The sequence below is a fragment of the Eurytemora carolleeae genome, unplaced genomic scaffold (assembly GCF_000591075.1).
Source record: "Eurytemora carolleeae unplaced genomic scaffold, Eaff_2.0 scaffold12, whole genome shotgun sequence".
NCBI lineage: Eukaryota > Metazoa > Arthropoda > Copepoda > Calanoida > Temoridae > Eurytemora > Eurytemora carolleeae.
The window spans coordinates 154,664-169,231 of record NW_019396142.1 but is presented as its reverse complement, the minus strand read 5'-3'; the positions used below and the strand labels follow the sequence as shown (position 1 = coordinate 169,231).

Genomic DNA, 14,568 nt, shown 5'->3' with positions numbered 1-14,568 from the left:
ATGGTGGGGGGGGTGGAGCACCACCCAAGTTCCGCCTCTAAATTTATGCTTGCATTGCAAAACTTACTTTGAATTTCAATAGTTTAAGCAACATTTATCTAAAATATAAAAGTTTCTTAAAAGTTTATAAATTTAGTTTAACCTTTTCTATAATATTCTGGACAACTTGATGATTCATGTTCTCCAACCTTCTCTGGAACACACTAAACACAGTGAAGATGTAAATACAAAATATTCTAGTACAATAGATGGCAAAATCGTGCCGCAGGCGAAATTTTTTTTGACTTAAAAGACTCAAAAAGAGTCAAAATTAACGACTAAAGACTAAAAAACTAGATTTTTAACTTTAAGGAACAAAATTAACGGATTAGAACAGGAATTTAGGAACAATTAAAAGATTGTTCAGGAATTAAGAACAAAAATAAATGATTAGAACAGGAATTTAGGAACAATTAAAAGATTGTTCAGGAATTAGGAACAAAATTAAAGGATTCGGACAGGGATTAAGGAACAATAAAAATATTGTTCAGGAATTAGGAACAAAAATAATGGATTAGGACAGGGATTTAGGAACAATAAAAAGATTGTTCAGGAATTAGGAACAAAACTATTGGATTAGGACAGGGATTTAAGTTGGGTCGGACACAGTATTAGGAACGGGAACAATAATAGGAACATTAGCAATTTAAAAACAAAATGAAATTACTAGTTATACTTAAATGCATCAAAATTAGGACCAATATTACTATTTTGATAAATGAGTATTGATTAAGGAACATTACTAGATATGAACAATATTATAACTTAAGTCTAGTTTCTTACAAATTTCTAATTCTAAATTTATCGTTAACAGTAACATTTACTTGTTGTCGTTGATTTTTAAATTAAACTGAAGAAAAGAAAGTCAAGATTTCCATTAAATAAAAAAAAGCTTGAAATTGAAAAACACATACGATTTATAAAATTGGGAACATTTTTTGCCTCGAATCTGTCAGGGGGTGGCGAATGTCCCCCCGCCACACCCCTGTATCCGCCCCTGTGTTTTTACACTTTTTTATTTAATCTTGGAAAACATGTCAACTAATGTGAGAACATTTTTTCCTTGTTTTAATTGGTCTATTTCTCTGTCGATAAATACAATGTTTTTGATTTAGAGAGACTCATAAAAGTAATTTTCTCATCCCTTTCACTTTGCAACCTAATGGTGTAAACCTTTGATTATTAACTTCCAAACATTCAAAATATTTGATCTGACAAAATTCATAGTTTGAAATGACAAAGGTTTACGACATTGGGTTTGAATAGATACAGGCTTAAAGAATCTTTCCGTTCTAGAATTATTTTTAAAAAATTTATGTAAAACGCATAGTTCACGGTTGTGAATTTTTACATTGCACTCTACAAATGCCGTCTACAATCCCTTTAAATATGTTATTAAAAGATCAGTTTTTTTTTTTATCCTCCAGGGCTTACTTTTGGATTGATTTGTTCATCTCATCTATTCAAAATTTGAGTAATATAAGATATAAAGGATAATTTTTTGAGTAAAATTTAGATTTAAAAATTTATGAGATAAATTTGCCAAAAATTTCATAATATTAAATGAATGATATTGTTTTTACGTATAATCCATATTATATATTGTAATTTGCTTTTTTTCTTTGTGAATTATCATTCATGGATTTCCGTTCAATCAACATACAGCAACGTGGAAGGATTTCCGCTCAATTAACATAAGGCAACGTGGAAAGATGTCCGCTCAATTAACATAAAGCAACGTGGAAGGATTTCCGTTCGATTAACATCACGCAACATGAAAGGATTTCCGCTCAATTAACATAAAGCAACGTGGAAGGATTTCCGCTCAATTAACATAAGGCAACGTGGAAAGATTTCCGCTCAATTAATATAAAGCAACGTGGAAGGATTTCCGTTCAATTAACATAACGCAACATGAAAGGATTTCCGCTCAATTAACATAAAGCAACGTAGAAGGATTTCCGTTTAATTAACATAAAGCAACATGAAAGGATTTCCACTCAATTAACATAAAGCAACGTGAAAGGATTTTCGCTCAATTAACATAAAGCAACGTGAAAGGATTTCCGCTCAATTAACATAAAGCAACGTGGAAGGATTTCCGCTCAATTAACATAAAGCAACGTGGAAGGATTTTCGCTCAATTAACATAAAGCAACGTGGAAGGATTTCCGCTCAATTAACATAAAGCAACATGAAAGAATTTCCGCTCAATTAACATAAAGCAACATGGAAGGATTTCCGCTCAATTAACATAAAGCAACGTGGAAAGATTTCCTCTCAATTAACATAAAGCAACGTGGAAGGATTTCCGCTCAATTAACATTAAGCAACGTGGAAAGATTTCCGCTCAATTAACATAAAGCAACGTGGAAGGATTTCCGCTCAATTAGCATAAAGCAACGTGAAAGGATTTCCGCTCAATTAACATAAAGCAACGTGGAAGGATTTCCGCTCAATTAGCATAAAGCAACGTGAAAGGATTTCCGTTAAATTAACATAAAGCAACATGAAAGGATTTCCGCTCAATTAGCATAAAGCAACGTGGAAGGATTTCCGCTCAATTAACATAAGGCAACGTGGAACAATTTCCGTTCAATTAACGTAAGGCAACGTGGAGGGATTTCCGCTCAGTTAACATAATGCAACGTGAAAGATTTCCGCTCAATTAACCTAAAGCAAAGGATTTTCACTTAATTAACATAAAGCAACGTGAAAGGATTTCCGCTCAATTAACATAAAGCAACGTGGAAGGATTTCCGCTCAATTAACATAAAGCAACATGAAACGATTTCCGCTCAAATAGCATAAAGCAACGTGAAAGGATTTCCGCTCATTTAACATAAAGCAACGTGAAATGGTTTCTGTTAAATTAACATAAAGCAATGTGAAAAATAAAATTTGTAATCAACTTTATTTACAAAAATTAAAATTTTGAAAAATATATTTTTTCATCGAGTTTTGTTTTGGAAAATATTTAACTTGTCCTCCCTGTCCTTTCAGAAGCAATATTGCATTGTCGGGGAGGATATACTAACAACAGGATGTATTAAATAGATTCTCAATTTTCCAAGTTTTGTTTAAAAGTTTATGAAGAATTAAGTTTTACATTTAAATTTTATTCTGTAATAAAAAGTTTAATATGCATTCTTGGAAGCAACTTGAAGATTTAAAGAAAACAAACCTTCCAAACAAATTTAAAGATTTAAGTTAGAACTTAAAAGATTTAGGATAATCAGAGGTTAGAATTAATGAAAAGTGAGTATGAGTTAAATACTCCCAGCAATATATCTATAAAAGTTCTATTTCAACTAAATAAAAATAATTCAGATCTTTGATTTTTCTTCCGCATTTAATAAGTTTTTCTTTTATCGTCCTGGTGTTCACTAATAAAGGATATTTTGTGCCTATTTATAATTATCTGTAGTCCACGGGATTAGTACAGTTTTCTAACCCTACTGTTAAACTTAAAATGAAATGCTGCAGATTTTTTTAATGAACTGTTTAATGGAGCTCTTTAAAACTGTTCTGCATATTTCAGACCTTTTTCTTTATTTTCACCATTACTGAGATTTAACTCAGGAACAAAGGAACGGGTTGTCTCAAATATTGATGGGGGAACTCGGAAGAGCCACGGGAATGTTTTGAACATGGTTTTTAGAGAAAAATATCTAAAATTGTTATTTAGGACAACGCGCGGGTAAATGGTGGGACTAACACATGACTACCACTGGGTTCCCAAGCTAGTAAAAGTATAAAACTCATTGAAAAGAAATTGAGTCTTTTTCACAAACTATGATTTTCTAATCTCTATATCTTTGTAATCAAATGCCGTAGACCTTAGATATTTCAAACTATGAATTCTGTTAGATGAAAAAATCCAAGTTTGAAATATGAAAGGTTTACACCATTAGGTGGAAAAAATATAGGTATTAGAAAATTAGAGTTTGTTACAAAGACTCAATTTCTTTGTCAAGACGACGACGAAGTTCTGGGTTGAAAAAATACAAAAATAATAATAATATACATTCCTCAGTTGTTCCATGAGTTCTTGATTGCTTCTTTCCTTGATGGATTCAGGTTCCGAGTAAATTGAATACCCTGGGTAGTTTAACAGTTTCATTTTTTTCTTTATATAAACCCATCATTCGAAAATAAGGATTAGTAAATCTTTTGAGCAGTAACAATAATGATTAAAATTAATCAAAACTATCATTATTTTCATTTACATTTCAGACTATTATATATCAATTTTAAAAGGTTAAATTTTACGTATGGAAATCGTTACATTCAAAATGTCATTCCTGGAGGGTTGCTCTCTGCAACTAAAAGAGAGAGATATTTTGTGAAAAGGAGTGTAAAGAGAGATATTTTGTGAAAAGGAGTGTAAAGAGAGATATTTTGTGAAAAGGAGTGTAAAGAGAGATATTTTGTGAAAAGGAGTGTAAAGTTCTCTGATTCGGAAGTTATTAAATGTTATAACATTTCAAAAGTTTTCCAATAAACTCTGCAATAACTGAGAGTTTAAAATAATTTTCACTTAATTTCGAATAAGATTCAAATACACTAGGAACCAGAAAAAGTGGGTTATTGTTTTCTTCTTTTTTCTTGTATTTTGCAATTAGCAACTGAACTATTGATAGAAAAGTACACTTAACATTTTAAAAAAAATTTATTAAGTGGAATAGTTGCAATTTATTAAAAGTAGAGGGGAAACAAAGACGATACTCATTACTGAGTTCACACTCATAAGAACAATTCTTACTAAAATGAGTACCATGTGGCTATTTTTTTCCAATGCAGCGTGTGGGATTTCTTTATTTTATTCAAAGGATTAAAAGTTTTTTTTTGTGAGTGAATCGTTTCACTGCGATTTAATGGTCTCACGCTCTCAAGCAAAAATCGTTGAGAATTTTGCCAATAACTTCTAAAAAACCACATCTAACAACAAGTGCTTTACAGTACTAAAATGTACATGTAAAGGGCTACAGAAAAGCATAAGTGAGTTAGAGCGGTAAAATTTAAGCTTAGGGCGTTGCGACACTTCAAAGTCAGCCCTGTCTTAAAAATTGATGAGACTGTTTATAAGGAGGCTGAATCTATGTGGTTTATTACATCTTTAATAGAGATTTCATACTCTCCCATCTTCTGGAGAAACTCTAACCTTTTCGAAACATTTTTTAAAACCTGTTTCAGAAATTATTCTAAGGTGGGTTTGAGATCTAAAGTATTAACCCACTGTAATTAGAAAATTACAAATTACAATTGCCCTACGCAAAAATCTATGAGTATATTTCCAATTACTTCTATAACTAATCTTGAATATTGATGCAACATTTCATAGCAGGCTGAATCTAGGTGACCATAATTGTATGTCCAATTTAGAGTTGGATATCTTTAGTTTTTCACATATTCTACCAATTTTGGTGTTTTGGCGACTCTAAAAAAATCTAAGAAAACTAAATAAACTCAAAATTGAATATTTTATCAGCTTCCTTTTTCTCATAAAATTATGAACAAAGGAATTGAGTCTTTGTCACAAACTCTGATTTTCTACTACCTATATCTTTGCAACCCAATTTCGTAGATCTTAGATATTTCAAACTATGAGTTCTGTTAGATCAAATAGCCTATTATTGGAATATCAAGGGTTTCCACCATCAGGTTGCCACAATAAAAGGATTATAAAATTTGAGTTTGTGGCAAAACCTCATTTCCTATGAATCGGACATAAATTTTAACCCTGAACAAAGCAAATTAAATTTACATAGAATTTGAAAAACGTTCTTTTTTACTTCTTAACCAGAGGCAAGAGTTGGCATAGTGTAATAAAAACACTTTTAGAGAATACAATTTTTAAATATGTTTTGTGGAGGAATCTCCTAAAAGTAGAGATGGGCGCGTTCAGCTTTTTTTTATTTCGTACGTGAACGAATCATTTCGCTCATTTTTTAGTCGTTCAAAAAATTTTTTTGTTCATTTTCAAAGTTATAGTTAATTTTCCATCTCTTTCGTTAGTTTTTTTATTAAACGATCGTTCAGTTAATCGTAGGTTCAGAAAAATCGTTTGCTCAATAAAATTGTTCTTACAGTAAAGAAAAGTGGTTTTGTCATAATTTTGTATTAAACAAAATTTAAACAAATTTGATAATTTTGTTCCAAAAAGCCAATGATCGGTGAAATTTTTTTTCAAAATTGTTTGGAAATTTTTTTGATCCAAGTCATTTGTCCAATATTTTTTTTCCTGAATGACACGAGATGTTGAAGAACAATTGTGTTCCTTCTCAAAAAGGCAGTTTTTTCTCAAAAATGTTGTTTGTCCACAAAACGATGCCCATCTCTACAACTGAAAGCCTAAAAATCAGGAATTTTTTAAAAATTGGACGATAACAATACTCAAGTCTGGACAAATTCTATTTATTTGTATTTGTATCTGCAAATTTTTAATTTGCATTTTAGGACAAAATATTTGACTATTAGAATAATATATTTTTCTATATTCATTGAGTTAACTTTTTAAAATTGAAACTAAATATAAATCTTTCGATTTTGCTTCGCAAATTAAGTTGACCTTGAAATTAGTTAAATGAAAACATTTGAAAACCCACTCTATAGATTCTACCATCATTCATTCTTTTTTTTTTCAAGAGCGAATTTCAATACAAAACTTTTTTTCAAATAACTGGACAAACTATGTTTTAATTTTCTAGTTAAAACCAACTATTTTAATTTTTCAAAAAAAAAAGTTGTTATAAAATACAAGGATAAAACATTCTGTGAAACCTTAAAAGCTGCTTTTAGACAAAATAATACGTTTTTATTAAAAAAATGTATGAATCTAAATGTTATCTAATTTTTTTTAACAAAAGGAATCTTTTTATTTTGCACTTAATTCGGAGCATTAAAACTGTTGGCTGAAAAGGATTTCAGATATTTTGATTTAACTGATTAAAGTTTTCACTGCTTAAGGGAACTGTTAAGGTAAACCGCCAAAAACCGGTTCAAATTGAGCGCCGGCCCAAATCTAGAAAAACTGAATACAATTTCAATTAGAGCCAACTATGTTTGAGGCACGTCTCAAAGGAATTGAATCTTTGGAACAAAATCCAATATTTAAACCTCAATATCTTTAGAACTCGATGTTGTGAACCTTTGATATTTCAAACTCAGATTATTTGATCTAGCAGAATTCATAGTTTGAAATATCTAAGGTCTGCAACATTTGGTTCAAAAGATATAGTGATTAGAAAATCAGAGTTTGTGACACGGCTCAAAATCTTTAAATTCGGTTCTGATAAATTTGTTTTACTGCAGTCAATAAATAAGTTCGTTCACAAGTTTTAGGCCAAAGAAAAGAACACATTAGAAGGAAAAAGAAGGACAATCAAAAAGGAAAGAGAGAGGGTTAAATAATAGAAAGGTAAAGGATAAAAAGAAAGGAGTTATAGAAAAATAGAAAGGAAAGCAAATGAAGTAAAAAGAAAGTATATATAAACTGCTTTCCTTTTAAAATAAAAGTATACAATACATTACATAGTTTGACCGGCACCTTAATATAGATTACAATGAGCTTCTTGCAGAATATTTTCAATGATATTAGTTTGACCAAGAATATTTCAGTCTGGAACGACGATGAGGATTCAGATAAAGCAAATTTAAGAAGAATAAAGTTGTTATCCAGCTACTCCATTTGCAGTTTTCAACAGTTTTTAGATCAATCAAAAAGTTCTGGAAGAAAGAATGATGTTTTAAGCAATGCCCTTCTTGAAAAGTCAAAAAGGTCTGAAAAAGACTTACAACTAAAACTTATACAACAAGCTCTAGGATTTGCACCTCCTGGCAGTAATCTAGATTCTGTCTTTAGATTTAGAGCTTCAAAATGGTTTGAACGAAATATGTTTGAGTATGCATTATTCGACTTATGTGAAATACAAAGCAAAAACAAGAAAGATCTAGAAAATATCAAACTGCTACAGGACAAATGTGAGTGTTCTGAGAAAAAGAAAATCAAGGAGGCAACGATTGAAACACAAATTATTTTTCATAAATTTTTGCAAAACTTTTCTAGCAGCGTGAATTTAGGATCAAGTAAAAAAGGAGGACGGTTTTTGGTGGCTGATAAAAATATCAACCCTGGGGAACTTATTGCAGATGAAAACAGTTATGTGGCTTTACTCGATAGAAGATATAGAGAGACGCACTGTGAGTTCTGTCTGATCAAATCAGAATACCTTATATCTTGTCTAGGTTGTGCATCGGTATATTTTTGTTCTGTAAAATGTAGAGCAGCGGCAACTTTTCATAGTTCAGAATGCTTGCTGATGGATCAAATATTCAAAGCTGATACTGGTGTGTGGCACCTAGCGCTAAGAATTGTGTCAGGAAAACCAGCAAGTTACTGGGCAACTAAACCTTATCTAGCAAAATTGAATTCATATTCTTCCAATGCTATTTCTACCGTGTACAATCTAGTTACTCACAAAGATTCAGGAGATATAGAAGCCCCTGTTTTAATGAAAGAAGCCCTTACTGCTCTTTTTTACCTTCGGGTATTAAAAACTTCCGGGTATTTCAAAAATGAAATTTCATCCTCAAATGAGCTTTCAAGTGTTGAATTAGAGGTCGGAATTCTTTTGCTGCATTTTATGAGAGTAACCTTTTTCAATTCCCATGAGGTTACCGAACTTATTGGTGAAAACGTAGAGAAAATTGGCTGTTGCTTGAATCCATCTTTGGCTTTGATTAATCACAGCTGTGATCCAAACTATGCCAGAGTTATGACTGGTAGAAGATCTTTGGCGTTTGCGACACGACTGATAAGGAAAGATGAGGAGATTAGTGATGTGTACTCACCAACATTTTTCATGGTGGATCGGATTACAAGACATGATACAACTCAACGATACAACTTTATCTGTGAATGTAAACCATGCATTGAAGGCTGGAAAACTGAGCAAAAGATGAGTTTGAACTTTATTCCCTTGAATCCAGGGGACAATATTGATCAACTTGAGAAAGATATTAAATTGATGCTCAGTGAAAACTGGACCCAGTCCCTTTCTTTAGATGCAGCAATTGAAGAAATTTCAAAAACTTTAAAAGATTCTCATCTTAGAATTGAGCACCCTTGCAAAGGAGTTCTACAACTGGAAAATCTTCTTCACAGATTACTGTGGAAGTTTCATTGTTCATAAAATGTAGTCTTTTTTATTATTCAAATAAACATAGAAAATAAAAATGAACATTACTAAATCGTTTAATTTCTATAAAAAATTAACTAAAAAAAACTCCATTTAACATCTTTAGTATCTATATTTTGTTAAATGATGGTGAAAATTTATAACGTTTCTAACTTTGGTTATTCGATTTTACGAACAAATGCACGTTTTAGAAGTATTATTATTATTAAAGAAACTAATCGTTTTTCTCCTAAGAACGCAAGAGAGACCTGTCCAATATCAGTTCATCTCCCATTAAAGTTTTCACCACACAATGTGAGATATAAGAGTAATGTTAAAACATTTACAAATAAATGTTAAAACTATTAATCAAAAAATGAAATTTCGTACAAAATTTTCTACATTTTGTTTCCTTAAGATTTTAGGTTTTAAAACATTAAAACAAAAATCAAAATCAAAATATTTTTGGGACTCATCCTGAGAATAAACAAAAGAATTTAACCCTATATAGGCGTGGATTGGGTTTGTTTGTGCCCCCCCCCCTCTCCCCTATTCAGTTTATTTTGCCCTAACACTCTAATTTTTTAACTATCACCTTGAAATTCTTTGATTTTTAACTTCAAGGAATAGTAATTTAACGGATTATGTTGGGATTTTTTTTAATGCATAGGGTAGGGTGCAGGCAGTGAACAGTTCAGTTTGTGTTAACAAATTTAAAATAGAATGTGTTACACATTCTATTTTAAACATCTTTATATTTGTAAAAAACAAAACAAAAAATATTTTTTACATTTTTTCGACCCTTTTCTTGGTCCTTTTCTCAAACCTTGCCAGCACCCAAACCCAGCCGTTATAGGGTTAGCAATAAGTATGCGCACTGAACAGTCCCCTAAACTCGGTAAATTTAAATTAAAGTGTTTCTGTAGATAAATTAGGATAAATACGTCATCCTTGATCAGTCAAAATTTTAAACGCTCAAAGTTAGCAATTGTGAATCGAAAACGCCATTTTGGAAATCTAGGGTCACTTGAAATTACGCGCACAGTCCCTTCAAAGTATTTTCCTCAGCATGATTGTTTCAATTCTATACTTGAGTAAAACCTTAAATGAAAATAGCTGTGTCATAGGTTTTAAAAAACCTGCAAAACACGCCGTAAAGAAAATACAAATCACGGCATGAATTTTATTTTAGAAATTTTGTACAAATATATCATATACAGCTGGTGTTCCACGACATTAAATGACAGTAAAGAGTAAGAGCTTGAATATCGTCTTTGTTCTAGGAAATAATATGCATGCGGCATTTATTTGTCAACTGTATTCTTGAAACACAAAAATCTCCTGAAATTCATCTGGCTTTTTTTGTGCTTTCAATATTACCGGAGATATTAAGAAGTTTGCCCAGATTTCAATTTATCAAATAAAACTTAAATTGTCGAATTCTGAAAGAAATTGAACTTTAAAAGTAAAAAGATGACAGGGCAAATATTTAAAATGCCAGAACCAGGGGTATTTTTTTATTTATTAATTCAAACATTTTGCTTTAGGATTGATTTGACGAATGAAAGCCACAAATAAATATAAAGGTCAAAGACGATATTCCAGTTGTCTCTCAACTGTCATGTTTCGTGAGTCACCCTGTATCAGCGGATATAGTTAACAGTTGTGACAGGAAAAACTCAGACAGAATTTTTAAATGTAGGGTCATTGAGGTTTGTTAATGACAGTCAACCCATCTGCAATACCTACGCCACTATAATCTCCCCTCTTTAGAAGGGGCTGATTCATTGAGCGTACCGTTCTAAGATGTGGTATATTTATAATTCTATAAGGAATTTTTCCAAAATATCCATATTTTGGAATTTTGGAGATTGCCAATTTCGCCATATTTTAAAATTGTTGTAACTTTCTCGCTACTATTTTTAGAATTACTTGTGTCAACTCCAAATTTAATTTCCATGTGAATATCGAAATGCATCCGATTAATGCATTAATGCATAGTGAAAATAAGTTGAATTTAGTACGATTATTGAATTTTTTTATTGAAGCCGAGAGTGCACCTAATAAGCAGTTCAACTAGCAATTCAAGATTTGTCAAGCAATAATTACATGAATTGCACTAAGAATGATAATTGACATACTCTTAGTTGTCCAGCTTTAAACTAAAATTTAATTTATTTTTCTGATTAAATCACGTAAAGTAAAGGGTTTTATTTTTCAAAATAGTTGGTGGATACAGTTTTGTAAAAAGTATTCGTATTTATGCAAAACTGAAGATATAAAAAAAAGAATTACACGCAAGATTGAAATCTTACATGTTTTTAATCATAACTCCTCTGGTTTCAGAGCTATTGAAAAAAATAGTTATATAACCGGATACTTGTGCATAAAATTAAAACTAAAGGTGCTTCGAGGTCTTAATGCCGGACCAGTAGTGTCTTGTAAATTTGACAATTCTCCTTCTGTCTTCGTTTGTAGAAAATTGATCAATTTATGATGGTAGTAATATTTTACCTAAACAGTAGAAATAAAAATATACAATGAAAGAAAAATAGTTTGTTTAATGGTAGTTTTACAGTATTATAAAGAACACTAATACTCCCAATCCAAAAATATACTTATTAGCAAAAACAAAAATTCTAACACGACTTTTTAAATTTAAAATTTTGGTATAAAAACTGTAAACCTAATTTAAAGTTGAGATTGAGTCGGACCGTACAACCCCACCATAAAAAGAAAACCAATTATACCAATAAATTTACCAATTATACATATAAAAGCGGAATCCCTATTATTCTAAATTTTGAAAAATGTAAATAAAAGAAAACTTTATGAGAATAAAATTTTGACATTATGTTTTAGATGCTTAAAGAGCCTCCGAAAAAAATCAATTTTTTAAACGAAGAAAAAACAAAGTCCATGTATAGGACCTTGTGAATGAAGAGTAAGGAAGATTAATACGATTAAGTATTGAACATTATATTGAATGAATAAATTTGACGTTATGTGTTTATTATTCATCAGCCTAGAGTTTACAAACATCAAATAATTTTAAATCTAATTAATAAAAAAATACATATTGCGTAGACCAAATTAGTTGAGCATCTGTCAAACGCAAAAGTTATTCAAAAGGGTTTGAAAAAGAATACAAAAGGTTTGCTATTAGGTTAAATTAAAAAAAAAAAAATTTAAGTCGGGGTCAGATCAGCCAATTTGTTTCAAATGTTTGACGAATAAGAGAAAAATAGATCTCTATGAGGAAAAATTGCGTTCATCTCCTTTTCATCATACTTCAGGTTATGTATTTTAAAGATAGGGGGGGATAGGATTTGTGTACACTTTGACTGTTATGTAATTGAACTTGTTTTATCAAAACAATAACAGTGTTTGTAAACAAAGGTTGGAAAGGAAGGAAAGTCGGATTGTAAAATATACACAAGATTAACCCCCTCTATCCTTATAGACTTACTATACCCTTATTATACTTCATTTTAATATGATCAAGACAATACTTTAAAAAAAAATGTTACGTGTGTACAACCTAGATAAAATTAATGACAGAACAAAATTACGAAGTAAACTTGAAAGCTTAGAAAATAATAGCTGCACGCATTTAAAAATGTGTTTTTAATATTTGCAACAAGTAACAACAAAAACAACAAAATGTCACCAAAAAGTTCAATACGATATTTAAACTATAAACAATCTAAAGTATAAATCAAATGCACACATTTTACGTCCATATGTACTATAGGAAAACATGTACTACAGTGGCGTATATAACCGGACTTCGAAAAAAATTGCAAGCGCAACATTTTGGTTCGTACTTGAAAGGGACTGTAACATCAATACCTGGCCCTCCATGCACAGATGGCAATACCCGATTCTTAACGGTATCCTTAAAAGCTTTGTTTAATCAAGTATTTATTAGATATTAACTGATTTTTTTCAATTTTGTTTGTTTACAAAGACTTGCGCATTTCTACTGCAGAAAACCACATAGAACTAAACACTTTAATCCTAGAAAAATAACTTTATCTTCTAAACTATTGTTTTTATAAAGGTTTCAAGGGTACCGATGTGAATTGGGCATTGCCATCTTTGCATGTAGGGTAACTTGAAAAAAGTGTACAGTCCCTTTTTATTTTGTTTAAGTTCGGTTTATTTCTAACCAATCTTTGGAATTGTTAACAATTCAATATCTGAAACTGTTTCCTGAGTTGAGAGAAGGATTCCACTTGCTTCTAGAGTTGGTTTTCAAGCTAGCGGGGGATAGAAGATCTATCTGTGAAACTGATCGCTTCCTTCGACCAAGTGGAATCCATAAAGGTGAGTTTGCAGCTCCGCCGAAAAGTCCTCCCTAGAAAATACAGGATAGAGTAAAGGAGGGTCGATTTGTACATTCTGTTAAAATATAAAAATTTAAATTGGGGGGGTTGATTTGTACATTCTGTTAAAATATAAAAATTAAAAATTGAGACGAAAAAAATCAATGAAACTAAAATTACTATGCAAAAATTACTTTCAAACTGGAAAAAAATTCCTAATGTCTCTAGTAACAGAATATTTTCTTCAAAATATGGATATCTTAGCATGTGGGAATATAATAATAAATATTTTGTTAACATTTGTCTGGCGTTCTTTTTGAATTTTCGGGGGGAAGTTAGCGCCCTAACTTTTTAAAATGATTTCTTTTAAATGAACTGTGTCACGCTACCCCTTGGCAAAGACTCAATTCCTTTCTGAAACATTTTATTTTCATCTTAAAATATTCTAAAACCTTGAGGTTAGTTTTTCTTATAAAAAATAAGAGTGGTGAAATACTTTTTCCAAACCATTCAAACTATAGTTTTATGGGCAACACCTGCAGCATATAATATAGTAAAAAAACTTTCTCTTTTATCAGAATAAATATCTGAAAATATAGAGGTTTCCACAACTTTGGACTAAGCTATTTTGCATCTTCTCTATCTTATGTTTGAAAAGATATCTTTCAAAATAAAAATTTCAACAGTTTAGTTCATAAGCTAAAAAACTACCAGAAGCAAATTTTTATGTAAAATATTGTGTACGTAAGTATTCCATCCTAATATTAGACAGTTTTTAGATATTTAGTTCTCTCCAAAATGAAATAAAAACTTTAATTTTCTTATACCTATATCTTTGAAACCTGATGATGAAGACCAGATTTTTTAAATTATAGATTGTTTAATGTATATGTGAAGGTTTACGACGTTGGGTTGCAAAGATATAAGGTTAAGAAAATCAGTGTTTGTGACAAAGACTCCGTTTATTTAAAATCTGGCTTGGTTAAATGTGATGTATCAGCTCTGCTATACTATTCTATCAA

General features: G+C 30.8%; 1 protein-coding gene across 1 annotated transcript; it reads left to right on the top strand.

Annotated features, from left to right (window-relative positions):
* Window positions 1–7,587: 7,587 nt before the first annotated feature.
* On the top strand, window positions 7,588–9,257 carry LOC111696227 (histone-lysine N-methyltransferase SMYD3). Its single transcript, XM_023465773.1, has one exon. It carries the CDS (start codon window positions 7,605–7,607, stop codon window positions 9,231–9,233), a length of 1,629 nt encoding a protein of 542 aa, XP_023321541.1. The 5' UTR covers window positions 7,588–7,604; the 3' UTR covers window positions 9,234–9,257.
* Window positions 9,258–14,568: the final 5,311 nt, after the last annotated feature.